Raw genomic sequence first — 26,155 nt, forward strand, 5'->3', positions numbered from 1 at the left:
GTATAGAAATTAACATAGGAGAGAATTGTAATTATTCCTTTCAAAATCTTACAGAGTGAAAAACATTTTGTGAACGTTACAATCTCTGTGACTTAATAGTTCGTGATAACGTGTTAACAGCATTATATGTATTAAATAATTGTTATGTTTATATATGTATTATAAAATATCCGAAAACTTTGAAGCATAAGACCTATATATTGATATACACTGAGTATTAAAAAAAGCCTACAATCTTTTTATCTAATTTAGTGAAACTAAATGCAATGTGCCTGATACATCAAAACTGTTATTTTTATCATTAAAAATTTTATTTAACAATTTTGTTTAATATCTATTAATTGAATATCATTCTAATCATCTCCGTTTGCTATCCTCTCATCCAAATCGTCGTATTCGTGAAAAGCGGTTGTTTTTAATTTGTCAAAATTCACATCAAATTTTTCACTGAGAAGTCCATTTTCATCGGCGTATTCTAAAATATCACAGATCAATGGCGATTCCACACCTAAAACATACTCACATGTTTTCGGTTCGACTAGAAAAAGAGAAACACTCGATGGACTGGCGGTATGACTTTCAACACACTTTAATTTCACCTGGAAATTACAAAAATTGTGGTAGCTATATAAACTCTTTCGTATAAGAATAAATAAATCTACTCTATAAAATGTTTGTGTATATATATATAATACTTCTGTTTGTCTTGGATTCCCAGTTTTATCGCAAATAGTACCATCGCTATAAAAATGGGAAAGCTGTTTCCGCAATTCTGGAGACTTTGGTCTTTTATGTGGATGTGCAGCAATCCAGTCCAAATGTTTTTGCTTATCGAATTTACCGAGATTTACTATGGTCTTTTTACCATCGCGTTCTATATGATATTGAACTACAGAGCGTCCATAACAAAATTCATACTTCCACCATCCATTGCCCTATTTTCATCAATTACGTATTATTAAGTAAAATATAATTACAGAATACGGTCAGAATGTAGAAGTGCAATACCTACCCCATGTAAACAATTCTTTCCGCTTAGAAAGTTTTTTACGGGACTCGCTTCCGCAGGACTAATACCTTGATCTGCTAACGAATTTATGTTGTCTTCAATATTATTATGTTTATCGGTAACACCGACAGGATGTATTTCAACTCTAACACGTGCTTCACCATCCTGAAATAAATGCAAGTCAATTAAATCTTCAATTAATATACACACATAGCGAACATCATAACGAGAATGAGTATCAATTAATATCAATTGTATGAATTTGTTAAAAACACGAAACATGTGTTACACATCATTCCTTCTTTTAATTTATGATATTAATAGATAAAAGATCGACATTATTTACGGTTAAATCGTGACTTTACAACATTTTAATATTATAACATTTTATATTTATTCTGAAAATATATACATTATATAGTGTTTTGTGATGTGATTATTAGTATTTACTTAAAAGCAATGTGTAAATGTTATAAATTTGGCTGTGTACAAGTAAAGCAATAGATATTGTGAGGCTAAATACACAATGGTGCATAAATAGTATTCATAATGTTATTGTAACATTCTTTTGGAAAAAAATGTAGATTTAAAGGGAATAATTGTATGTAGAAAAGGAAGGGACAGAATGAGATACAAATTAATGGCGACAAATGACAAGAACCACCAAGCACTTTGGCCTGATCCCAAAAATACAAAATATTCTGACCTGGCCCTCCTTATCTACATGGAAGATTGCATAGACTTCCTGCAGCTTGTCATCCTGTGCAACAAATAATTAATTCAATGTATAGATAACAAATAATGTAAACGAAAATTGTTTAACACTAAAAAGATTATTTATGACTTAAGAGTATAAGCCAAAATTACTTAAAAAATCTTGAAATTTAGTAAAATTGAAGTGTTTCAGATAGATAAATAAGATATATAATTATGATCAATGCAGTTTTCTACAATTAGGTAAAATATAATATTTTATACTGACAAAGTGCATAACATAATGGAATTTATTTAAAATCTACTGTTATTTGAAAATATTTTGCATGTGTTTCACATAAATCAATATAAAAAATTATCACTATCATACACAGAAAATATATAAGTAAATATATTTTACTTTAAATAACAATATATACATACGACACAGGCATAGTCAAAAATAAATAACTGAATACACAGAATGTCAAATGGATTTACCGTTACTTTTTGATATCGAAGTTTCAGACTTTCCATCTCCATTGCAACAAGAGATCTTGGCTTCTTTGGTGCATTTTCAACTGGATGACAGTTAATTTCATTTTCCCCTGTAGCTTGGGGCTTGTAATCAGGATGATTACATAGCCAAGGTGAAAGAACAATAACTTCATATTCACAGCTAGAAGGCTCTTCTAACGAAAACAGCTCGTGTTTTCCATGCTGATAACAAACATAAAGAACTTTTATCTTTCGTGGCTTATTAGTTAAGTCACAAACTGTACCATCAGCCATTTCAACTTCAATATATGGCATATTGATTCCATCAACTTTTTTAACTGGTATATCTGCTTTCCTAATATTTTCTCTTTCTGCATACTCAGCTAAAAGCTTTAACTCTTGCAACTTATCAAAAGTACCCAAATAATATTCTTGTGTCTTCACTTTTTTCCCATCTCTGTCTTCATGATATTGACGTGCATATCGTCCATGGCATAATTCATATGACCAATAAGATTCAACCTATAAAAGATACTTATTTATGTTAAACTCATACATAATACATTTATGGCATTTATAATGCATACTCTATAAGAACAAGTATTTTGTTTAAATAATGCTGATAAAATTTCTATTGGATTTGGTCCATTGTACGGTTCATTATAACCTTGCTCTTGCTCTGAATTATCAACTATTAAGCATTGATATTGCTCCTTATTTGCAGTTGTTATAATATAAGGTTCTACATTTGTTCTAGATTCCTATTAGGTACAATAAATATGATGTAATATAGACATAACAAAATATTTAATAGATATTGATTTACGTTTCAATTCTAATAATACTTACTAATAAATCCGAGCTAGCTTTGCCCGGCCAATTAATTTTAAAAAGAACCGTATCGTCGAAACTTCTGAAATCGTGTCCATATACTATAATTATAGTACACAATACTATAGTGATATAAACATTACAGTATTTCCACATTTTTAAAAAATTGCAATTATTTCATCATATTTTTAGTCGAAGTGTATGTAAGATATCTTCGGGTTTATGATAACAACAATATATCTGCAAAACAGAAAAATTATTTTATATCACTCTTTGATGGTTAAAATGTATTTGTCCGAGTTCATTAGGCAAAAATGTAATATATTTGTACGTTTAATTTTTAATAATTTAAATTCTATTTTTTATGAAAAACAAACGTTTCACTGTTCTTGTTGAAATAATTTTCTTGAGAAGTTGACACTACACTTTTAATTATGTCCAAATTCCAGTAATTTTATACCACGTGAACTGTATACGTGGTCATATTTCTATTCAATCTTATCTAGTTTCATAAAATACAATGAGCATACATAAAGGAGTATGCTTAAAAATAAAAATATATAATTGTTTATAATGATTTCTTTATTTCAAGTAGAATTTGTTTCATAAATAGAACTTGTATTAGATTCGAAGCTCAGAGTTTGAGAAAACATCTGTATACACCTATCTAGAAAAAATCGAGTACAACTCACGTATGAACACATAGCAATAGCCAATCAAACAGTTCGCAGATGGCGTTTACAACGCATAAAAATTCGAATTCCCGCGGCAATCAATTAAATTCTATTTTATGGATTCTATATGTAAATTGGATAATTTCTTTTTCAACAGATTAATTAATTTAGAAAGAGAGAGAGAGAGAGAGAGAAAGAGAGAAACTCTGACGCCATACAAGTGGATCTAGTAAAATACTTCTTATTCAAATTACTAGCGATTTGGCACAGACCAGGAGAAGGGATCTCTTGTTCGAAAGTTTATAGAACCGCCATTGCTACTGAGTAATCTGACGACTCGACGAAATCGTTTCTATTGTTAAAATTTCAAGAGTTTGGTGTGCCTTCTCAATACTGATACGTTTAACCTGTGATTCATGACCGAGAATCGAGATCGGAAACTGATCGAAGTAGAAAGAGGCATAAACTAGTTCGACCTTAAAAGTCATTTGGCGTTGACCATTTATTCACATTTTATACACGAAAATCTGTGATAATTCGAAAACGTGTACTTCCAACTGAAATAACATGTCGGATACAAGACGACGACGAAAATCTAATCAGTCTTGTGGTTCTGATGACCTCTCGGACTCTTGTGAAGAATTAAACGCAACGAAAGAAACCCAGGTTAGCTGCTACAAAGGTGTTTTCGATTAAACATTTCGAAGATTTTAAACAAATAGTTTTACCATCCTTTCACGATTTCTGAGCTCCTGACGTTTATCGAATTTTTTTGCTTTTTATTGAACTGGATTGAAAGTTCGGTGGAAGATCCGATTAAGTGGATTAAGTAGACTGCTGTAATACTTTTGAATATAATCGTAACTAGGGAGACTTTCCTTTGTGTTCGATGTACCGGCAAGTGGTTTTGCGGCGAATTTCTCAATTTCGGTGCATATCAGAATCCAAATAAAATTATTTTGTATTACCAAAATAAAATGTACTTTCATAATATCTGAGAAACTTCCAATAACAATTTTTTAACATTGACGTTACCTAATTTATTATAATCCCATTTTTATTTTCCTGTAGTTTCTTTATAAACTTTTTCTATAGAGCAGCGAGCAAACTGATGGTCATCAGGATTCAGAATGTGATATCTATCCTTCTGATTCTGATGCTGAATCTCAAGATGGTGCATTGCGAGAAAGTGGAGATGGGCAAGAAGAAGAAAAACCGCAGAAAAAGCTGGATGATGATGAAGACAGACGTAACCCACAATATATCCCTAAAAGGGGAACATTTTATGAACATGATGATAGAACCATTGATGAAGTAACAGATAGTGCAGTTGAGTCACAAAATGAGAGAGAAACCAAAGAAAAAAAAGTATGGAAAGATAAAGAAGATAGATGGGATCATGATCGATATAATGATGAAGAACAGGCACCAAAGAGCCATGAAGAATTAATAGCTGTTTATGGCTATGATATAAGAAATGAAGAAGGTCCACCTAGAGCTAGAAGAAGAAGAAGATATGGGTAAGTACATTTCTGAAAATATTAGAATGTTTGTAACATTCCATATCATGTGCTTTATATTTTTTAGCCGTGGTCCTAACAAATATACACGTAATTGGGAAGATGAAGATGCATATGGAAAGCCTGGAAGTAATGTTTCAAATAAAAATAGAAAGTTTAATAGAAGTGGAGAAGATTTTCCTGCTCTAGGAACAAATAAGAATGCTTCCACACATGTAGAAGAACCAGTAATTTCATCAGCTTGGTACAGTAGTAAGAATAAGTCACAGAATAAAGTACAAAATTTTCCACCTCTACAAGCTCAAGGTGATAGTCTGAAATCAAAATCTAGCAATACGTCTAATACTCATACGTATGTAATATTTTTTAAACCATTAGATTCTTTTACTTAGATATATTTAATAAAATTTATTTCAATATTTTGATATACAGAAATGAAAATAAGGCTCCTAATGAACCTACAAATCCAGCCTGGAAAAAGGATACTAAACATTCGTCTCACATTCAGAGCAGTAATGGAAATAGTGGAGCTGGTGGTGATGCAGATAAATTGATTAATACAAAGATATCTTCAAGAGATAATAACAAGAGGAACGTTCAAGAGTCTGTAAGCTTGGCAGCGAGTAGAACTCGTGGACGAGGATTCAGAACAAATGCTAATAACAATATGGTCACCAATAGAACAGTTGAAATCAAACCAAAGGGACGCGGAAGCGGATTGATTACCACTGAGAATAAGAGAAATAATATACAGAATGATGATGAGCAGCAAATTACTCATGACATGAAACACATTAGCCTTACTGATGGTACTCAATATCATCAAAGTGGAAGACATAATAGTGAGTATTTGAATCATGTGTAATATTGCATCTTCATACTAATTTGTTTCTTGATGTTCTTTTAGAAAGCTTCTATGGACAGTCCTCAAATCAGCAGAGATCGGGGACGGTACCTCCAAGAATGCAGCAACAACAACCACAGCAGCAGCAACAACAACAACAATCGATTCAGCAGCAAGATGGTTCTGCTAATAGGCCAAAACGTTATTCAAGTTTGCGACAGCGATCTACTGTTTCGGATAATCCAGGACCACAAAATTATCCACCACAACATGGGCAACATGGACAACACAATCAACACAATCAACACAATCAACATGGCCAGCATGGTCAACATGGATATTTTCCTCCTCAAGGTAATAAGATACAAATACACTCAGAAATGTTATTATCTATAAAATATGTTGGTGAGTGAACAATATAGATATGGTACATCAAATATCCTGTATTAATATTTAACTTGTATGTATATGTATTTAGCTGGAAATTCAAGAGGTGTTTTAGATTCACAAGGTAAGAATGTAGGTTACTATGTGTGTATAATTTTTTATTTATTTGCTTTTTTTGTTAAGTAAACATAATTGTTTATGTCTGCATATTTATATTTATTTTTTATTATATTTACGCATTTGAACGAATGCTCATAGCATATATTTCAATTTTATAGGATATCCACAAGGACATTTTGAGCAAACCACACCTGTTGCTACTGCAACTGCACCTATGACTGGTCAGCCTGTAATTCCTATACCACCTAATGGTCAACCTGCCAGTTATGCTCCACCACCATTTTTAGTACCGCCACCTCAGTTTATTTCTCCACAAACTGCTCCACCTAGTATAATTAATTACGTTCCTGGTCCAAATGGACCAGCATTTCAACCAAATTTCCAAGGTTATCAAGGATATAGTCCACCAGTACAGGTACATTTTTCTACTACAAAATCTTTTATTCTTTTTTTTATGTTACATTATCTAAAAATTGTCACATATATTTTTTATTTGATATTTTATAGCCACAACGTCCTCCACCTCCACAAGAATTGTTTCAACCACAAGGTTGTACTTACTACAGTCCAGCACAGCAGCAACAGCAACAACAACAATCAGCTCCAATGAGACGACCAAAAGCAGCTATTCCAATTCTTCCACCACCAGAGAATCAACATCAGATCAGTCGAGGAAGAGGTAAAACTACACAGCCACAACAAACAAATCAACTTGGTAATACACAACAAACTGAACAAGAAGTTAAAATTAACTCAATAGAAAGTGATCAGAAGACTGTGCCAGAACAGTTCGATGATGCAGAAATTGAACAAACAGAAATTCAAGAAACAGAGAAAATCGACGGTTCGAGTGCGATAGCGAATCCTGTGGTTGAGAATACCGAAAAAGATGTTAAAATTCTTGATATCGAAACACCAGTGAATTTGGGAGATATTACTACCGATCAATTAGACGATATAAGTGCTAATGATTCATCAAAAGTCACTATGAAGGAGGAAAATATTTCGCTTAAAGCTATGGAACCAGTCATTGAAAAGGCTGAAAATGATACAAACAAAGTAGAGAATACAACGACTGAAAGTACAGTTGTTGAAGAAGCAGTAGCTTGAAAAAACATCGTACAGCGTGTAACGTTCCTTGCGAAAGACATAATTGTGACATTTCGTGAGTATGACTACACATATATCATAAAGATACTGTGTAATTTTATTGACGTTACCATGCAATCTGTATAGGAAAATGATCTTCACGAATTATTTGTGAGATACTTTAGGAATTGGATGTGTGCGTGTCTAAAATATATTTTGAATGACTATCTAATTTCAGCATATTGTTGTATATTTCGTGGATAACATTTGTATCAATGTCTCACTACGAATTCCATCGATCTGCTGCTGTCATTAAACGTCACCCTTCTATATTGTTAAACTCCTTTCATATACGAAGTCTACTAATAATTAATTATTAGTAGAGGCAACTAGTGTTAAACATATTATTGTATATCGAGTATTAACGCATGCAGCATCGGCTGGTAAAATGACTAATAAATCGATATATCTTTTTAATACCAACGGCTATTGTAAATAGGATATAGTCAGGTCAGTAACCTCAGTATATATTGTTTTTCGTGTATAAACAAATTTGTACTGCGATTCAAGTAAACGGTGGATGAATGAAGTACATTTATTCGATAAAGAACCACTACTTAATGCTTTAATTTTACTTACACTAGAACAAAAGAAATCTTTAATCTGCATCGTAAAGAAATAATCGTTACATAATTTACTGTATCTTAAAGTCTAGTTAAGTCAAAGGTAATACTAACTATTAAATTTGTCATTAATAAATGTTAATCGGCTTTTCGTAATAGCTATGAGAAGTCCAAACCGCGATTATTCTTTTTTTTTTTAAATACGCTTATGAAGATATGCTTTGTTACTGGCAAGGTGGAATGGAAAGATAATATATTGATAAGAAGTTTTTTCCATAAATGACTAAATTTATTTTCCTCTTTTTAACTTATTAAGTTTTGCATAAACTTTAATTGTACGGATTCTATCAATTAATTTTAACTTGTATAAAATTTTCATTAACAGTGTTGACATCATACAAACAGTGGGATTGGTCTTTCAGTTAAATGATTCTCATATGCGGTAAAAATGTAATTTTTGTGGACTGAAGATAAATTCGGTCAATACTATATGAAGTGCTAGTAGAAGTGTACAGAATATAAGATTTACATCATATATTTATGATATAGCGATAGTATATATTATTTATATCTTATTAAAGTTTTTACATACAATTTTGCCAGCGAACTTTACGTATCGTCTGAAGATTACATACAATATAATAGTTCTAAATACAATCATTCTATTATGAAGAATGATTTACAAATTCATATGTGCCTATGTTATAGTTTACGCTCTGCGAGAATAAACATCGAGCTTCTATGTGGTAATTTTTAATATTGTAAGTACATTTTACATATTAATTCAATAATATTCAATGTTTCGTTATATCAGATAATTCCATTTTTCAATGGAACTTATAGTGTCTACCAATTTTTATGAATTTGGGAACTAAATATAATCGTTTTCACAAGTATTTTTTATTATTTAAAATACTACCGAGTGGAACATAGTGTTTTTGTTATATTTATGTAATATTTTATACTCTACATTAGTATTAAAATTCAAATTACATGTAAATAAATTACTTGTGAATCTTACTGCGCGTCTGATAGTCATATTATTGGCGTATATGCATCCAATCAATCGTGTTTTTCATTTTGCTGAATAGTGGTTATAGCACTGAGAGGTATAATTTCGGTATTTCGTTGAAGGTTATTGTTATTCTTAAACGTCGTTCGTATCGTCGTGGTCCGAGATTTTATTCGAGGAAAATTAGATGTGCTCGCAAGATATCCACGCTGTATTCGAGAACCATTCTCTCGAGCACAGCGAAATGTACGCCTAAACGCCTTCCGAAATTTCCCTGTAATAAAAGTTCTTGTTTAATTATGAATACTTTCTGTAATATTTTACAGGTACATTATGTACAAATTAGATAATTTGCGTTGTTTTAAGTTTGTATTACTTTCAAAGAATGGATCGTTGTAAACCTTAAATCGAGGTATAATACTATAATTAAGATTAACATCATTATTGTCGTTTGACTTCAATTTTCATTATGACTTTAACGAAAAGGGTAAGCTATATAATATTTCGTTATCGACCTTTATTTTAAGCATACTTTTTAATTCCTAATAAATCATTTAAGTCTCAGATATGCAAATAAAACTCTCAGAAAGGGTAAAATCATTTATCAAAACGCTTTCTACGTCTGCATCTTAAGACAATTAAGTGATTATCGATCGATATCGATTAATCGATCGATTATTTATTTGTAATGAAAAATTCCGATTCTCGAAATTAGATTTTAAAGTTTACGTCTCTTGTATCGTCGGTTATGTGTACAGTGAAGTGGTTAAATTAAAACGAAAAGGTTAATAAAGATTATCGGTAAAAGAGAAATTGGTTTTGTAAGGTGGCCAATAACTGTGGAATATAATACAGCTCACCCTAAGCGTAATTGAGATTGCGGAGGACAAAACCCAAGACTACATCGATCCTGGACAAATTCGTTTTCGGCCCGAGTTCCTTCCAAGACTGTATTAGGGACTTTTTTCACCCAAGAGACTCGTATTTCCGTATGTCAGAATTGTTCACGACGACTTTGCGATGCAGATCGACATTCGTTTGCCATGTAAGCGTAGCTGGGGTGCTGGTTTGGCCTGCGATCGTTCGTGGGGTTCAAAGGCGTGCATTCTCGGAATGTACGACCAAACTCCTGCCGGAACTTACCTGCAAACCACACGCTGAATATCTCCCTTTGCTTTCACCGTTGCCATCGTTTCTATTTCCGGTTTCATTACGAGTCGGAATTATTAAAGTGGAAATACAGATATGTGTAGTCTTTTTCTTACGAACTAAAGTATCTTTCGAAATTTGGAAATGTATTTAAACGATATGTACACCTTTACTGCCCGAAAAGCATTTTGAAAAGAAGTTACAGCAAAACTTTGTTGAATAACTATCAACTCTGTAAAAGAATCGTGCCATTGTTCTTTTCGAACTCTTGTACATTTTAAAATGCAAACTGGAAGTTAGAAACACCAAAGTCGTTATCAGTTAAACAGTGAAACACAACAACTTCATTTAATTACCAAGTTCTTTAAGTAAACGAGATAGAAATATCTGGGGAGGTGCATGTTAATAACAGTCGTGAGGAGAGCTCTCCGATAAGTTTTGAATTTCGTAATGAATTAAGAAGATAGATTTCGTAATGAATAGGGTGATTCATTTTGAATCTATACATAGTCATACATATATCTAGAAATCACTTCAGAATCATTAGAAGGGTGAAAAGAGAAGGAAGCAAGAGACAGCAGAAGAGAAGGGAGGAAAGGAAGAATTTTACCAAAAGTCAATTATCTTAAATATTCTATTTACACATAGGAACGAATCACCTTATTCTATTAACACAAGAAGTGCGTGACATGGATCTTTACGTATCAGCATTATGTATCAGATCATTTGTAGTAAATCGATCGTATCGAGCTTGTCAATTATTTTTTGATCAAAGAGGTACAGCACCGTGCAATCCATAAAATGTCACCTGCCAGTATGCGGCGATAAAATTTAGAAGCAGTATAAGCTGTTGGTCGACCAAATCGCGAAAAAATAATCTTGTCCAATAGAATTATCTGACACGCGCAATTGAAATACGATCGATAAACTATTGTTTGTTTAAAATTAATGAAAAACAAAAGTCGTTTACCGCTCATGAAGTTGTAGATCAGAGGATTAACTGCACTATTGAAATAGCATAGGCCATGCGCGATTAAGCTGATGGCGTTTATCCATTTATTGGATGGTAATGTGGTGGTATACCTGAAACGTTAAATAATACGGACATCAATTTGCTTTGAACAATAATGTCGTTTCCATCCCAACTGTTGTAACACACGTGTTCGTCCATAACCGAAGTATGTGTGTCTTTTTGTTTGTTACATTACGTTATGTCGGACATTAGGGTAAATTGAACTTGTGTAACATATCGATTAGTGGAAGATACCTTAAAACGGAGAGTAAGTGCACAGGGAAATAGCAAATCGCAAATGTGATGACCACTGTGACTAACATTTTAGCCGCCTTTCGTCGAGATTTCAGCTGCACTTCTGGATTTCCGCCACCGGTCGATGGGATCTGGCTCATCTGGGATGCTCGTGACGGTACTGCAAATGCTTGGTATTATTACTTATGTCGTAAAATTATCGGTTAGTTTTTGCTACGACCGTGATATTACTGATTGGACACAGCTTAAACGTTTAACTGTAAAATAAACGTCCACGAAAAGGTTAAATGTCGCGTTAAATACATTCGCAGTTATTCGCAGTTTGGAATTTCGAACGTTGAATACTAATGATACTGTCGATAAGAAAAGATGATCGTGATGATACGAATATCCGCGAAGAAAAACGTACAATGACCTGTACGAGCATGTTCTAGAAATATTTTATAATAGCTTCGTTACGCGTATAAACGCGCGGTCATCGATTACGTATGATTTTCTTTGTAGAATAAAAAATACAAAGGAAACGTAGATTGATCGTTTGCTTACAATTATGTCCTGGAATGTTGCTCCTCCAAAGGACTTTTACAATCTGCCAATAGGCTACGCTCATGAAGATCAAAGGTCCGGTATAAAGGAAAATTAGTTTGACGATAGTAAAGGCGACCTGGCTCCTTTGACTCCAGGATATGTCGCATTGCGTGAATAAAACGGTCTTTATTTTGATGTGCGTAGGTGGGACGGTATGCAACACCACGAGATCTGGAATATCTGTACAAACGTTGAGTGTTGATGCATGGTTTTTCTCATAGTTTGTCAGAAACTAAATATAATACATCGAGTGCCTTAATTTTGGAATGAACTATTCCATAAAAGCGTACTCTAAACATGAATTATATGCTTGTTTCGCTGAATTGCTATTAATATTAAATTAATATTTAACTACCAAATAGAAGGGCTATCGCCCAAATTCCGATGATCGCACTTTTTGCTCGTCCAGTGGTAGACTTAAATCTCAGGGGAAAGCATATAGCGTACCATCGATCTATCGATATAAAAGTTAGGGTCAATATGCTCACGGTCACGGACACTGTCTGCAACAAAAACCAAGCAGAAGCAGATTTATTTTTCAAATATTTATATGATCATCGGTAGAGATAAATTCTGTAAAAACAAGAGCTCAAGAGTTCATTCCTTGCTCTTTCGAGTATCATCCAGCGTTATTTAGAAGAAAGAAATTAACCGCGTTCATTATGAATTTTAATTTGTTCATTTATGAAATTTCCATAACTTCCGTTCGCTATAGAACTTACGTGTTGCATCAGAGATCGATAGACGATACAGTTAGAACTATTTACAGGTAGCTGACATTTTTTGGTATCCACGTGAATACGAATATAAATACTCGTTCATGTTATAGAATCATAATAGATCATGTTATTATAGACATTGACATATCTTACATTTTGGTTTTTTACCCGGTAACATGGTTTATTCGTAGTCGGTCTAGTACAGAGAGACATGTTATGAATATAAAACGAACGGTTAGAAAATACGACCGAGGACTTGGTAGGAGTTTTGCTCCTCGGAAAATGATAAAACTGCTGGCTCCGTTGGTGCGCCCGAGCTTTTTCCTGCCGGAAAATTTATTGGCTTCGTAGCTCAGCTTCGAGTTGTTTTTCTTTTTGTTCGCGAACAACTCGTAGAATTAATAAAATGAATCGCGCTGGTCAGTTCGACCTAAATTTCTTTTCACAAATACCATTGGTAGCGTGTTTGATACATTTGACGACCAAGTGAAAAAGTGATCGAAAGTCGGCACTGATTAAAAACTAACAAATCGTTAAGCAAATCGCATTTAAAATAAAACATTTCAGCCATGAAACTCTTTCCGACGTTTACCGAGAAACGACATATGCACATTCACGTTCTGTTTACCGGGCATTTCCCGTGTGACGTCTTTCAATACGTTATGCTAATGCGTTTAGAGGTCCGACTGCAAGTGCTTGCTGTCGATTGAATTTCCGAATTATCGTCAAAGGCCTAGTTACGAAGTTTCTACGCGGCAACAAACACGAACGTCGGGTATATTCGAATTGATCGTCGAATTGGTCAGTAGCAGGTTCAAACATCTAGCTTCAGGTGCTCTCGACAGGTTCCTACTTTTCGAGACATTAGCCTTTCACTGATTAGGCCACCGCTCTGCTCCGTCATAGCTTTCGTACTGTCGCAGTGTGGTCGTAACTTTTCATCCCCTTTTTGTGGCAAGTAGCAAATTACGATTATAATCCGATTATAATCTCCTGCGAAGATCAAGAAGAAACGTATAGGTGTTATTCATTTTTACATTGATACGTACTTTCCACGTTCTATCTGTTTAATGAAGAGTTCCTATGTAAATGTAGTCGTTTCATTTTTATCATGAAATCTATGCGCACGAATGGAAGATAAATCGGAGAACTTAGAATCTTACTCGAAGATAACGATGCTCCGAGCTCCGGGCATACTTTAATTTCAATGGAGATAGGAGAAGATTAAGCAATTGAAAAATCCCGAACATCGTTAGCCGCGACTTGGAAATACGGCTTTGATACAGCGGAATTACCAAAGGGAATCGTAGCTATCTCAACACGAGTAATTTGTCATTTCTTTCATTTGTTTCTTGGAAAGAAAAGCAGCGAATACCCTTGATTCGATTTCTAGGTGCGGCGACCGATTTCTTGGGAAATTATTTATCAGACAACCTCAATTATCGATATTAGTTCAAGCTCGTCTTTCTTGTATATTTATAGCAATGTGATAAAGGAAACTCCGTTTTGTCGTCAGTAGCGGACATTTGAAATTGAAACTGTTTCCGACGAAAGACACAAATCCTACTCGTCCCAAGTGACTATCCGTTTCCCCTGTGATATATGATACTCGTAGAATAATTGAAATAGTTGTACGTGATTTTTGTCGTTTGCAATTCGGGGAGAACTCGTTACTTTGTGATACACAAATGGAGATTAAAGATCGGCTTTCTTTCAGAAATACGATGCGTGGATATTTATATTGGGTACAAGATCGATCGTTCCTTACTGCAGTTGTAATAATTAGAGTCGGTCAAGGATCCCGACAAGGAGATATTCGAGCTGTAGGGTAAATCGATCGGCATTAGAATAGCAGAAGCAAAGAGCGGTTACGTTTAACACATAGAGCAAATTGTTCCGGACGCTTTCGCTTGTCGTTATTCTATCCGGCATAGTTTCCACGCAATTAACAGAGAGGCCTGCGCCAGGCGAGATATCCCAATTTATTCGTCGCGTTTAAGTAGGAAATTTCTAAGTGTACATAAATGTAATTAAGGTGAATTTCACGGTATAAGTAGTTAAACAAGACAGAGTTCTCTAATTGACCCGTAAAAGTATCACATGGAAAAAGTTAGATAGACTTGGAAGGAAAAGAAAAGAGGTGAGATGTTGACGGAAAGGATATATACAAACGCGAATCGAATAATTCCGCTTGGTCCTGAGGGGTAACGGATAGGTTGCTCGTCAGCCTGAACAGAACCCATTGTTTTTTCAACCCCCACCTAATGCGAGACGATTTCACAATTGTTTGTCACCATAGGCGACCGTAGAGCGCGTTTTAATTAAATCTCGGCTATCTGCCGGTCACACTCACAACTGCATTCGTCACGCCAGTGCGTGCCTAACGTGCTACCGATATCACGACAATACCACTTGGGGCTTTGCCCTTCGGTCACCAGAGCGATTGAACCAACACCAGCTGCCTCGATTAACGAGTGCTAGCTTGACGATGATAACTGACGGATCAACGTCGAAATCGCTTTTCCAGACGAGAGAGCATCGGTGCAAGCTCTTTATTGTTTCCTTTCTTTTTTTTTTTTTTTTGATCATCAAGTAGTAACACGAATCGTGTCATTTTCGTGCCACTTTCTAACCAAACTGTGTATATCACCGAGAATGCATTTATTACGCGCCCTAAGAAATTTATATTGAAGAATTTTATTATTCTGATTTGTTTGTTTATATATATGTCGGAGATGAAAGGGCATCGGGACCTTTCTTTAGAATGTTCGGAAAAACCCAATACCCCAATCCAGTTGCATCGAATCTAATGTAAGAAAACACGATATTTTAGATACACCCGAGGACGTGTGACTGCCATGATGGCCGTGTCGGAGATGAAAGAACATCGGGATTTCCCGTCTGGAATGTTGGGAAAAACCCCAATACCTTAGTCCAGACTTTTACTATAGCTACACTTAAGTAATAAAAATAAGAAATAGTTTTAATGTTCCAATCTGACTGTATGACGATGGGTTCGGGCTCGAAGTGAAATAGCGGGTCACTGGACGTAGCCACGGTCACGGGAGGGACGTGTACCTGACAGAGGTATGGAATGATTATATGGCTCTCCTTAAAAACAGAGATTGACCCGAGAGGTGGGGACAGGAATATATAAGGGCAGTTTCATTTGGATTACGGGTTAGTTAGTCAGTTAGTCGTTGAGCGAATTGTTGATTGAGTTATCGAGAGAGTTGTCAGAATCGTGTATTACGTTGTCATTCGTCATCCCGTGGACCGTGGATTCGTTATCGAACCTGAATTCGTTGTCATTCACATCTAGATCATCCGGTCGCCGCGAATATTTGTAATTTGTATATCGCAACTGATTGTATCAATAAACCTTTACTGTGACTAATTCGAGAGAAAGTTCTTGAGACGCCCACACTTCAAATCCGAATCCGACATATGTATATGCTTGACTTTTTAGGAAGGTCAACAAGTACAATCAATGGCACACACGCGAAGAATCTTCGACCTTTTCCTCATTTTACACTCAGTTTGTTATCCTCTTTTGCGCTGTTAATTAGAGGAATTATAGTTTTATTGGTGGAAACCTCAAGCCAAAGCATCACAAAGGGAGATATTAGGGTAACGTTCTGAAAAATTCACGTTATCGATTCGGTCACGAAAAAGAGCTGTTCCCTAGTGAAATATCACCTGACTCGTACGACTCGTCTGCTACGAACAGTCCCTTGGTCGCCGTAACGACCCCGAAGGCACGCAAACTTTGTATCATTAGCTCCTTCGTGTCTTTCAAGTTTCGAACTCCCAAATGACGCACGGACCTAACGGCAATATGTATCCTTACATTTCTTCAGGATTAAATAATCAATGAGGTGCCGATGCTGCTGATACATATTTTTGAGCGACCCTTGGGATTACTTTGCATTGCGTTCGCCGGGTGTATCGAAAAACCCATGGGAAATTCACTTCGTGTCACGCCAGGTAACGTTTTGCTACGTTGAAAAAAATAAAGTATCTTGGGAACACATGCGTCCGTCTCGTGAACTTTTAACTTCGTGCCAACGTTGGTTTGTCGTAAGGCAAGAGTTGCGTGCGCGATTACGATTCAACGGTCCGTCCATGACCAGACCTACTTCACTTTGACTTCCTTCACTTTCAGAAAGATATGGAAACTCCATATGTCCGGAGTATATCAAAGATTTCTTAAACTGCACGACGAAAACACGTCGCGTACTGTACATAGCTGTAACTTCTATGTCTTACGACATTGGCAAAAATTTAAATCTCACGATAGATAAAGTTAATCGTCGCAACGAGGAATTATATCGTTTGCAACTGCTCGCAACCGTGCCATTCTGAAAGTAGATATTCAGCATTACGGTTTTTCTATGTAATGTGACAACTCACAAAATTTTTCTTTTCTTTATTGTAATTCTATTCCGTAATGTCGGTGTACGTGATAATATTCCAAACGAGCAGAGCTTCTTTTCCCCGTGGAATCTCAAACGTTGAAAAAAACGAAACGACGCTCGTTACTTATTCCTTCGTTTTGGCGAATGTAATCGTTCCTTTTTGAAGATCGCTAACGTCTACGTTATGTATAACAGCTATGTTCTTGTGTATGCGTAGTCAGAAGCCAGGAATCGTTAAACATTCTACACAAGCTAGCCGCGATCTTATCTGAAATGCAAATATACGAATCTCCTGACAAATTGCCACCGCTATAGGAAATTGCCACTTGGTACGGTAATATGTTTCTCTTGGATAAAAGAAAAAAATATACAACTTAAATCGGCTTTCGGCAATTGTACAACATAGATTTACATCTTAGATACGATAGAACCTGGTAACAAGTTGGGGAATACGGAATAACAGAGACTTTACGTTATCGAGGAAATGCGCTCGTAACACAAGAGGGGTTTAATTCTCATTCGAAGAGGGCTGACCAATATTATAAGCCTATTGCAGTCGTTCTGCTGTTTGCTACTTACTTCCACGGCGGAAACCTTTATTTTAATCTTGATTAAAGGGAGCAGCGAGGTACGATTATACAAACGATTAATTCCACAGCACCGGTTTCTAGCTGGTGTCTTTGTCATCGGATACAGTGCGTAAGTAATTAGAAGGCTGTTGTACGGAGTATCGGCTCGAATATCCCACAGGGTTGAATATTTCATTTAAACGGACGTTTTGTCGAGAAATATCCGCTTTAAGCGTGTCTTAGTTTCTTCAAAAAAAGTTCTTGGCTGCTATCCATAGCCGAAGAAATTATGCAATGTATAAACAGCGTGACGATAAACACGCATTCGCAGAGTGACGGCTCAGCGAGACCCGGTATTCTCGTTATAGCTAGCTACGTTACGCTCGGTCTCTTTGCTTTTCGCGTTTACTTCCGGTAAAAAGTATTCATGTACACGTAGAGACGTTGCTGTGCTTGCGACTCGGCACGTGCTTCACCCGCTTTTTCCATCTCTCCGACATTCGTCGGGCTATCTCTTCTTTCTTCACGCTGGAATTTCGCCTAGCGATTCGTTTTTACTCGCGACGGCCTCTCCCGGCTGTTTTTCACAAAAGTAACGTTACCTTGGTCCTTGATGAATTTCTACGCGGTGAACTGGATGCAACGAACGCCGGTTGTCACCGACATTCATGACGGAAGTAAAATTATCCGGTCCAACACAGATGAAAAGCGATTATTATTTCGAAAGCGAGACGAATTCAGCTTAGTGAGTTAAATTCCTTGAACAAGTTGAGAATGCAGAAATAAGTTATCGTGCAGCAGGAACGGTATTCAGTAACACGTTGTAAGATAACGCGATTTGGTCGCCAGCTGAGGCTGCCTTGGTTGTGCGAGTATGTTGGTACATCCTAACGAAGGCACAGACGCAGGATGCAAGTTTGCACATCGGCGTGGATATCCGTGGTCACATGCATGGGACTATGATAAACGAGCCGAACGATATTTCCACACAAAACTGTACTTCGGTATATACAAGTGTAGCCCTATTGTAATATTGACCGATCGAGTTTTAATTAAATGTAGGATCACACGCGCTCTTGACCGCACAGGTCGATCGTAGCAAACTGCAAACCAAATCGTGCATTCTACGTTAATTATCCCTTGGACGAAACAGTGCGGTGTATCGTTTGCAAATATGTTGCTTGAGACGCGTTACACGAATACCACTGTTTCCATAGCCATTAATGCAATATTAATGGGACGTCAACAGCGTAACCTTTCTTCTCCATAGCTTCGTTTTAGCAAACCTGAGTATGACTCCGTCGTTAACATTGTTGCAAAAGCGACGATAATTATGACCAACTATGGATCGTTCCTCGCGTTCTCACGCGTATCTTACCATATAGCGAACACCAAAGTCTGAAACAATACACCAACAATAGGCTATAAAGCAAGTTTGTGTAACGTTGTCTTGGCTCCCGATACGAGATACGCCCTTTGTAGTCTATCACCTCTTTGTAGTATCGCAATAACGTGCTAAACTGGTTTTCTCCTGTTGCTTATTTCATTTTATTAAATTCCATCGCGCAAGACGTTCGAACCTTTTGCAGAATTAATTAATTATTATTCTAAACTTATTTCGATATTATTTACGCGATATGTGCAACAGTGTCCCGTTCGACTAGTCGAGTATGTTATTTCTGTGTCCGTTTGCTTCGCAACGAATCGAAAATTCGTAAAATTCATTGCGCACCGTGTAATTCGCGTATTCCGTTTTATCGAGCGAAATAACGGCGATCAGAAAGTTCGTTTGTTCCGCTGACGCGCCCTCACGATGTTTATTCCGCTCGGTTGCCAGACGCTACACGATGCGAAATCGCTTGTATCTCATTTTGAATTATAAGCGCGCCATTCTCTTTTTTCCATTCTTTTGTGATACACGATACGGTCATTCGTGTCTATTTGGTCTGCTAACATGTGACGATACGCGAGGAAAATGAGAAAGAATGGTACGGCGGCGTCGCATCTTCGTGTGTTACATTGCACATTGCGTAAGATAAATATTACGAAGCGGCAAGTGGATTGCATAACAGATGGAATTTACGAGTGTCGCCTGTAATAGTCGGATCCTCGGTTAGCTATCAATCAAGCAGCATATTTCTTTTGTCAGCGATTACATAAATTTTTTTGCGGTCAATGTCGAAACCTCCAGAATATGTCTCATCCGAATGTCAAGTTTCGGACGGTATCGTGGATCGGGCGTGAAAAATGGTACGACCCCGAACAGGTCATTCTTCTTCGAAAATTGGATGAAAGAACGGGGGATGGAGGTTTAAAACGGTAATGAATTTTTTAAGCTTCGCCTGTGGTCGTGTTAATTCCTTTACATGCAAATGCCATAATTCCCAACTTTTTTGTCTAATCATTTATGCTTCAACACCGGTAACAATATCAAATACAAACTTAAACTGAAATTTGTTATAGCGGCGGGAACGTGGTCGCGCATTAGCCACGCGTGACGTTTAAATCTGTTCGGTGATGTATAAGCACGATACACAACCATTGATCATCATGCGCTTTAATTTTCGATTTGCAAATTACCCTTACCAATGATGCAAATCAATTTCTAACAATTTTAAAACAATGAACAGTAGATTCATTATTAGAATCTTTATTTTTATTATTATTGCTGATATTATTAGTAATTGAGCAAATGGCGGAGGCGCCGGTGCGAAATTGGCAGCCAACAGCCCCACGTATACAAAAATTATGTACTGGGTATGTCTTGATTGCCATACCCCGCCAACACGGTACTTGACCGTACTGACGTGCTATTAAAGTAGCGAGTACCCTTTTTAAACTTATAGCAACTTGTGCCGGCCTTATGTTACATTTAAAGTGATATACCGAATGCGAGAATCGCTACTTGCATCGAGCCATCTGTTGAACTGTCGACGAACTAAAAGTACCGATGCCCGTCGCCTCCAAAGAAACACAATTTGGAAACAGATAATTAGGTAACAAACATGCAAACTGCGATTGAAATTAAAGGCAGGATGCACGGAAAGAAATATGATTGTTTCGACCTCGATATTGTTCGAGATATTTAAGAATCTATCTTCGGTTACATTCCATAAGACGTTAATTGCATAATTTCAGTACATAATTTGATTTACGATTAAGGCTTCCCAATCATGTCGTTGAGTCGGGAAAATTTAGGGGCGAATGCGATATCGGCTTTTCACCGGGTTGATACCGCTCGTTATTAGCCACGCGAAGAAGGATATTGTAATTGAGTTAATTAAAACTTGAATAAAGATATTTGTGTTCGTGAGGCGGGTTCTATTATTCGAAACTAGCCCGAACTCGTCGACGAACCAACACGAGTATACTAACGACGCGAACGATGCGATATTGAAGGGGAATTAAAAAAAATTCTCTAATCTTCGTTGAAAATTAAAGTGATCGTCTTTAATTCATCGCCGTGTTTCGTGTCTCAATGTTGAGTCAATCAAGTATCTAGGCATAAAAAAAACATGTCCGACGAATATGAAAGCGACTAGAATATGAAATTAAGAATAACACGGCTGACTTATGAATTTATTATAAACTCAGACCTCCGTCTGGTTTAGCAGAGAAAGCCTTTATCCATTACATTGCGAGTTCCAAAAAATTTATGCGCCGTATAAACTCGGAGAATAGAAGGTGCCATGAATTGTTGAATAGAGAAGATCGCGAATTTTCATGTGATGGAAATGTCGTCAATCGAATCGCATCGGAACTACATTCAATTTTGCAATTAAGGTAGCTGCTCTTTACTGCCTCGAATATCTCCAATCTCTTGTTGGCTCGAATTCGAACGGTAGCTTCACAGCAAGCTTCCGCACTCTCGAAATAAATATCGAAGAAAAGTTCAACCGTTGGTACGAGTAGGAATCCAGCAGGTAACGAACGATAACCTGGGAAAAGAGTTCGCTTGCGCATCCAACGAACGTGCACGAAATCTCTAATCCCTGGATGCTCTCCAGAAAGAAAATATCGAGAAGCGTGAATGCAACATTTTAGGATGTTTAAAAGCTGCTTCTCTTTTTAGGTTTGTTTCGTGACCTTTTCAATTAAAATCACACGAAAGATAAATGTTAATCTAATAAATGAAGTGTGATTGTCATACCTGGAGATATGGCACGGCTTTGCACAAGGTCAAACCTAGAAACCAGGTTTCGGTGATGTCCCACAGTACGGTGAACGGAAGACAAAGCAATAAAACTAGGAAATCGGCCACAGCTAAATTGACAATAAAATAATTTGTCACCGTTCTCATAGAATGGTTCCTGTAAACCGCGATACAAACTAGCGCATTCCCGACTAGGCCGACCACGAAAACAACGCTATGCGACGCGATCAACACCCAGTCCCAAAACTTGGGGAATATATAATTTATCATACGATCCACGTACTCTTCGTTTGAGATACAATAACTATTGGTGCAATTCGTGGCATTGTAATCGATGTCCGATTCGTCGGTGTAATCCATCGCTGAGTAGTCGTCCAAATAATCGATGGCATCGACCAACGTGGATATCACCAATGCCAGCCATCCCACGATCACTAACTCAAGAGGATGCATCTTTCTTTTTCTCTGTTAAGGATCCCTCATACGTTATTGATATTGAAAAGCACGAACCCTCCTAGGGAGAGTTTAGCAAACAACTCCCTTTTTTACAGATTACTGCCGCTTTCAGTCTCCATTTCGAACGTTCTCAAGTTCGACGTTTCTTCAATAAACGTTTAGCGTTCAGGGATGAACAAAAGGGAGAAATACAAGGTGGAAAAGTTGTCGCTTTGGTTCGATTCGCCTCGTTTCCTCTGTTGTGACCGAGTGACATTTACTTGTCTCCGATTTCCATGATATTAAAGATGACTCTCTTTGTTCTATTTCTTTATCAGCGTCATCTTCTAACATTGATCATTGATGCGCCTGCTTCCATGCAATTAATATCGCAAACCACCAGAACACTTGATTCTTGGTAGAATGGTTTAGATAGATTACTGAGTGGATCGTTCTTCTTCCCCTGTTTCTACTGTAGGAAAGAGATTTCTTTGGCACCAAAATGAAAACCAGGACTAACAAGGAAAGTTTTGGCCGTCACGTGTTCCGATTTCCCAAGCGTCGAATTGTCTAATGAATTTCTTCCGTGTAATGGCTCGACAAATAGAAAATGATTCTTGAGTTCGCCCTGCTTCGGTCCTTTCCTTTTCCTCCTCTTCTACCAGATTTTCCAGTCTGCGGATAGACAATAAATTTGCTGTCGAGTCGATACCATGGTAAGTTTTTGCCTATTCTTTCGTAAAAAAAGAAAGCAGTGTCCACGAGAATTGGAAAATCGAGAAGTATCTCCGTGGGATGCGTTTTATCTCGTTCGAACGAAAGTATTGTCCCACGGTTTCCCTCCTTTTTTCGATTTTACTTCTAACATCTGACCGAGCTCTAGACGGAAAGTTCGAGATTAAATTTAATTACAGGATAGCGATGAAATTGTTCGAAAGTAGCGAAAAGAATTTTTCTCGTAAAAGTTAATACAGAAGCCAACGACGAATCGATCATGTTGATTTTCGATCAGCATAGCGATTTATCGTGGCTATTCGCGAAACGGTAGACGATATCGATCCGCGATTAAATAGAAAAAATCTTCTGGATCGTGTTCTCCGCAAGTAAAATGAACATTGCTGTTAAGTTTAACGAAGCATCGCTCGGAAACTATAATTTAATCGAAATTTTAATTGTACTTGAGTAGAAGTTACTGTGGCGTTACGACACCATGGTGCAGTTTATAGTACGTAGATCGTAACGCAATTGTACGGTGTCTATTAATTGATCGTATCGTCGTTCCGCTCGAAAAATCATTAGCCTCCGCTAATAAATTTCGGTTAAAAGCGCTAAAAGCATCGTATTCGCGTTTCAGATTCTCCATACAAACTCGAAATTCTGTTGCTTCGCCGTGAAAACTTTCCGACAAGAATTTTTTGGATTTCTGATTTCCCTCCGAGACGCACGATGTTTGGGAGAAAAAGAACCACTCGATTATGCTACTAATCTTACGGGTTTTTCTACCACGTTTTTCTGGCGTGTCGGAATCGGCAATGACAACCAACATGCCAATTAATCAGAAAGGTGTCAAAACCATTCTAGCACCGTTTATTATGCGGTTCATGGTTTAGCATTAATAGAATTCAATTTCGTGATGTTCGTGGGACAAAAATTATGCGAATTGTCCACTTATTATAAACCACTAATTACGGTTCACTTTTCCATCGATTTCTTTTAATTTCAAATTCTCAGGATATACGGTATTACTATGTTTGTTTTCTACAAGATTCGAATGTTACCGTAGTGTGGACTTGTGGAAAAATGATAGACGTTCGAAATATTTTTAACACGGCATTCGACACGATGTTTCCGACTTCGTTCCAGCATGTTCTACAACGGAAATATAAATTGTCATAAATCTGTCGGATTTGCATCAATTGTGGAGGATTTCGATTTATTCGATGGAAACTTCAGTGCGTTTCTTTTTTTCGCTCGTCACTTCCGCATTGTTTATGGTGCGACAAAGCGGGAAGTGAAATTTCCGAAGATTAATCGATTTGATTTCGGACAAATTCCGAGAGATGTTTGAGTACGCGAAAGCTTTTGTCGCTTTGTTCTTACTTTTCTCTGTAGTCCTCAGACGAAACTAAAGGAGTCAGTTCACAGATAATATCGCGTGCACAAGCTTCGTCGAAAGTCTAAAAAGAGAAAAAGAATTCTACGATCATCAAAATTTTCCCTTTGTTCTCATATTAGTCCAACCAACTATTCATTTCACGGTGTTCAACGAAGTTTGCAAGACCCGAATATTTTCTGTAAACATTTAAATGCAGCGCATGCAACGTTACTTCGCGTATTTGTTATTCAATTTTTATGATTCCTTTTAATTCGCGATCGCCTATTTCTTACTTATTACTTGGCATTGAAACATATGCGTCATCGTCACTATATCCGCAATTTTATTCAAAATCATATCACAGTCACTTGCTTTTACACACCGCATTCGTTTATCGGACTATTGTTTTTCATACGAAAATTAGTATTCATCGTTGTTTAATGCAAATTTCTGGTAGTAAATATTCTACGTATTGGAGTGACTAATTTTCACAGAATTTTGCAACTGTCTGAATAAGATGGTAAAACACCGCATGTTCCAAGTTTTACATTACATTAATAACAATGTAAAACCACTGTTTGATAAAGAGAATGTATCACAGGGTTTGTCGAAGATGTTGCGTGATGTGTGTCACGTCGACTTATTAGAAAAGGTTCCAGTTCGGGAAAGGGATGTGAACGCGACGACGGATTCTGCGAAACTGAGGTATGTACGTCGTTTTAACGAGCGCGCGTAGGTGCGCTAGTACTAGTCGATGTCACATTTTGTCCTGAAATTTTCCCATGTCGAGTCTGATGAATACCTGGAGATTCTTACTCTTTCACCAATTCTTTTTTTTTCCTTTTTATTAAAAGACAGAGTGGCCTGTTATTAAAGGAAGACAATTATAAAAGTATAGCTGAAATGAGCAATCCTATATCGCTGCCTCCAGTTACGTTAAGTGGTAAACGTTTGCAACGTTCATGTTTTCTTTTCGTTAAACAAACAACGTATAGTCGTTGGATGTGCTGGAATTTCTGGGTATTTCAATTCTTTTTCTACTGTTTAATCGCTCTGTAGCAGCGTTACGTGTGTATCTATTTTTGTCAATAAATTCTACCAGGTAAAATTAAATTGCAATCTTGATTTTACGGCCAAATACAACTTTACGACGACTTTGATCGGAAATGGTCTTCGAAAAGATTCGACTGTATTTTATGCAGAAGTATAAGCTCCGTCAAATAAAAGTCAATAAAACTTCGATCAAATATAGTCATTGAATCGTAAATAGCCTCTGTTCATGATAGCCACACGGATAAAGGAAATACGTTAATGCGTTAACGTAATACTTTGTGCGGCATTTTATGTGTGCTCCGATCAATAGAAAATTCTAAGTTCGTGCCGTGCCAGTTAACTGTCCTTAGCGTCAATATCCTTCGAAATCCTTGGAAAATAAAAAGTAGCTTGAGAGAGTATTACATTC

The 26,155-nt window shown here is 36.6% G+C and overlaps 3 protein-coding genes and 1 non-coding gene across 13 annotated transcripts; 1 reads left to right on the plus strand and 3 right to left on the minus strand.

The window, feature by feature from the left end:
- Positions 1-3: 3 nt before the first annotated feature.
- On the minus strand, positions 4-3,707 carry LOC138181381 (endoplasmic reticulum lectin 1). 3 transcript variants are annotated; one of them, XM_069116101.1, is made up of 8 exons: positions 3,409-3,705; positions 3,050-3,271; positions 2,788-2,961; positions 2,204-2,722; positions 1,716-1,769; positions 1,013-1,174; positions 696-935; positions 4-599 (listed from the first exon to the last, which is right to left on the minus strand). In XM_069116101.1, the coding sequence occupies exons 2-8, from the start codon at positions 3,185-3,187 to the stop codon at positions 354-356; spliced, it is 1,533 nt and encodes a 510-aa protein (XP_068972202.1). In that variant the 5' UTR covers positions 3,188-3,271; positions 3,409-3,705; the 3' UTR covers positions 4-353. The 3 variants fall into 3 exon arrangements, with proteins under 3 accessions (XP_068972202.1, XP_068972201.1, XP_068972203.1); XM_069116100.1 differs by having other exon boundaries at positions 3,363-3,705; XM_069116102.1 differs by lacking the exon at positions 1,716-1,769 and having other exon boundaries at positions 3,363-3,707.
- Positions 3,708-3,982: 275 nt separating this feature from the next.
- btz (CASC3 exon junction complex subunit) lies at positions 3,983-7,694 on the plus strand. Of its 2 annotated transcripts, XM_069116098.1 has the most exons (8): positions 3,983-4,371; positions 4,801-5,225; positions 5,293-5,577; positions 5,658-6,067; positions 6,133-6,423; positions 6,548-6,580; positions 6,735-6,991; positions 7,084-7,694. In XM_069116098.1, the coding sequence occupies exons 1-8, from the start codon at positions 4,273-4,275 to the stop codon at positions 7,684-7,686; spliced, it is 2,403 nt and encodes an 800-aa protein (XP_068972199.1). In that variant the 5' UTR covers positions 3,983-4,272; the 3' UTR covers positions 7,687-7,694. The 2 variants fall into 2 exon arrangements, with proteins under 2 accessions (XP_068972199.1, XP_068972200.1); XM_069116099.1 differs by lacking the exon at positions 6,548-6,580 and having other exon boundaries at positions 3,985-4,371.
- A 1,007-nt stretch (positions 7,695-8,701) lies between these two features.
- Positions 8,702-25,383, minus strand: LOC138181383 (orexin receptor type 2). 7 transcript variants are annotated; one of them, XM_069116106.1, is made up of 8 exons: positions 24,994-25,383; positions 24,699-24,775; positions 22,161-23,477; positions 12,660-12,807; positions 12,263-12,484; positions 11,717-11,876; positions 11,420-11,532; positions 8,702-9,574 (listed from the first exon to the last, which is right to left on the minus strand). In XM_069116106.1, the coding sequence occupies exons 3-8, from the start codon at positions 22,614-22,616 to the stop codon at positions 9,351-9,353; spliced, it is 1,323 nt and encodes a 440-aa protein (XP_068972207.1). In that variant the 5' UTR covers positions 22,617-23,477; positions 24,699-24,775; positions 24,994-25,383; the 3' UTR covers positions 8,702-9,350. The 7 variants fall into 7 exon arrangements, 6 of the variants coding, with proteins under 6 accessions (XP_068972207.1, XP_068972211.1, XP_068972208.1 ...); XM_069116110.1 differs by lacking the exon at positions 24,699-24,775 and having other exon boundaries at positions 22,161-23,273; XM_069116107.1 differs by lacking the exon at positions 24,699-24,775.
- Positions 20,708-20,846, minus strand: LOC138182164 (U11 spliceosomal RNA). Its single transcript, XR_011173735.1, has one exon. It is a non-coding gene; the product is annotated as a U11 spliceosomal RNA (small nuclear RNA).
- Positions 25,384-26,155: the final 772 nt, after the last annotated feature.

This window comes from Bombus flavifrons, chromosome 7, assembly GCF_040668555.2.
Source record: "Bombus flavifrons isolate JBK064 chromosome 7, iyBomFlav1_principal, whole genome shotgun sequence".
NCBI lineage: Eukaryota > Metazoa > Arthropoda > Insecta > Hymenoptera > Apidae > Bombus > Bombus flavifrons.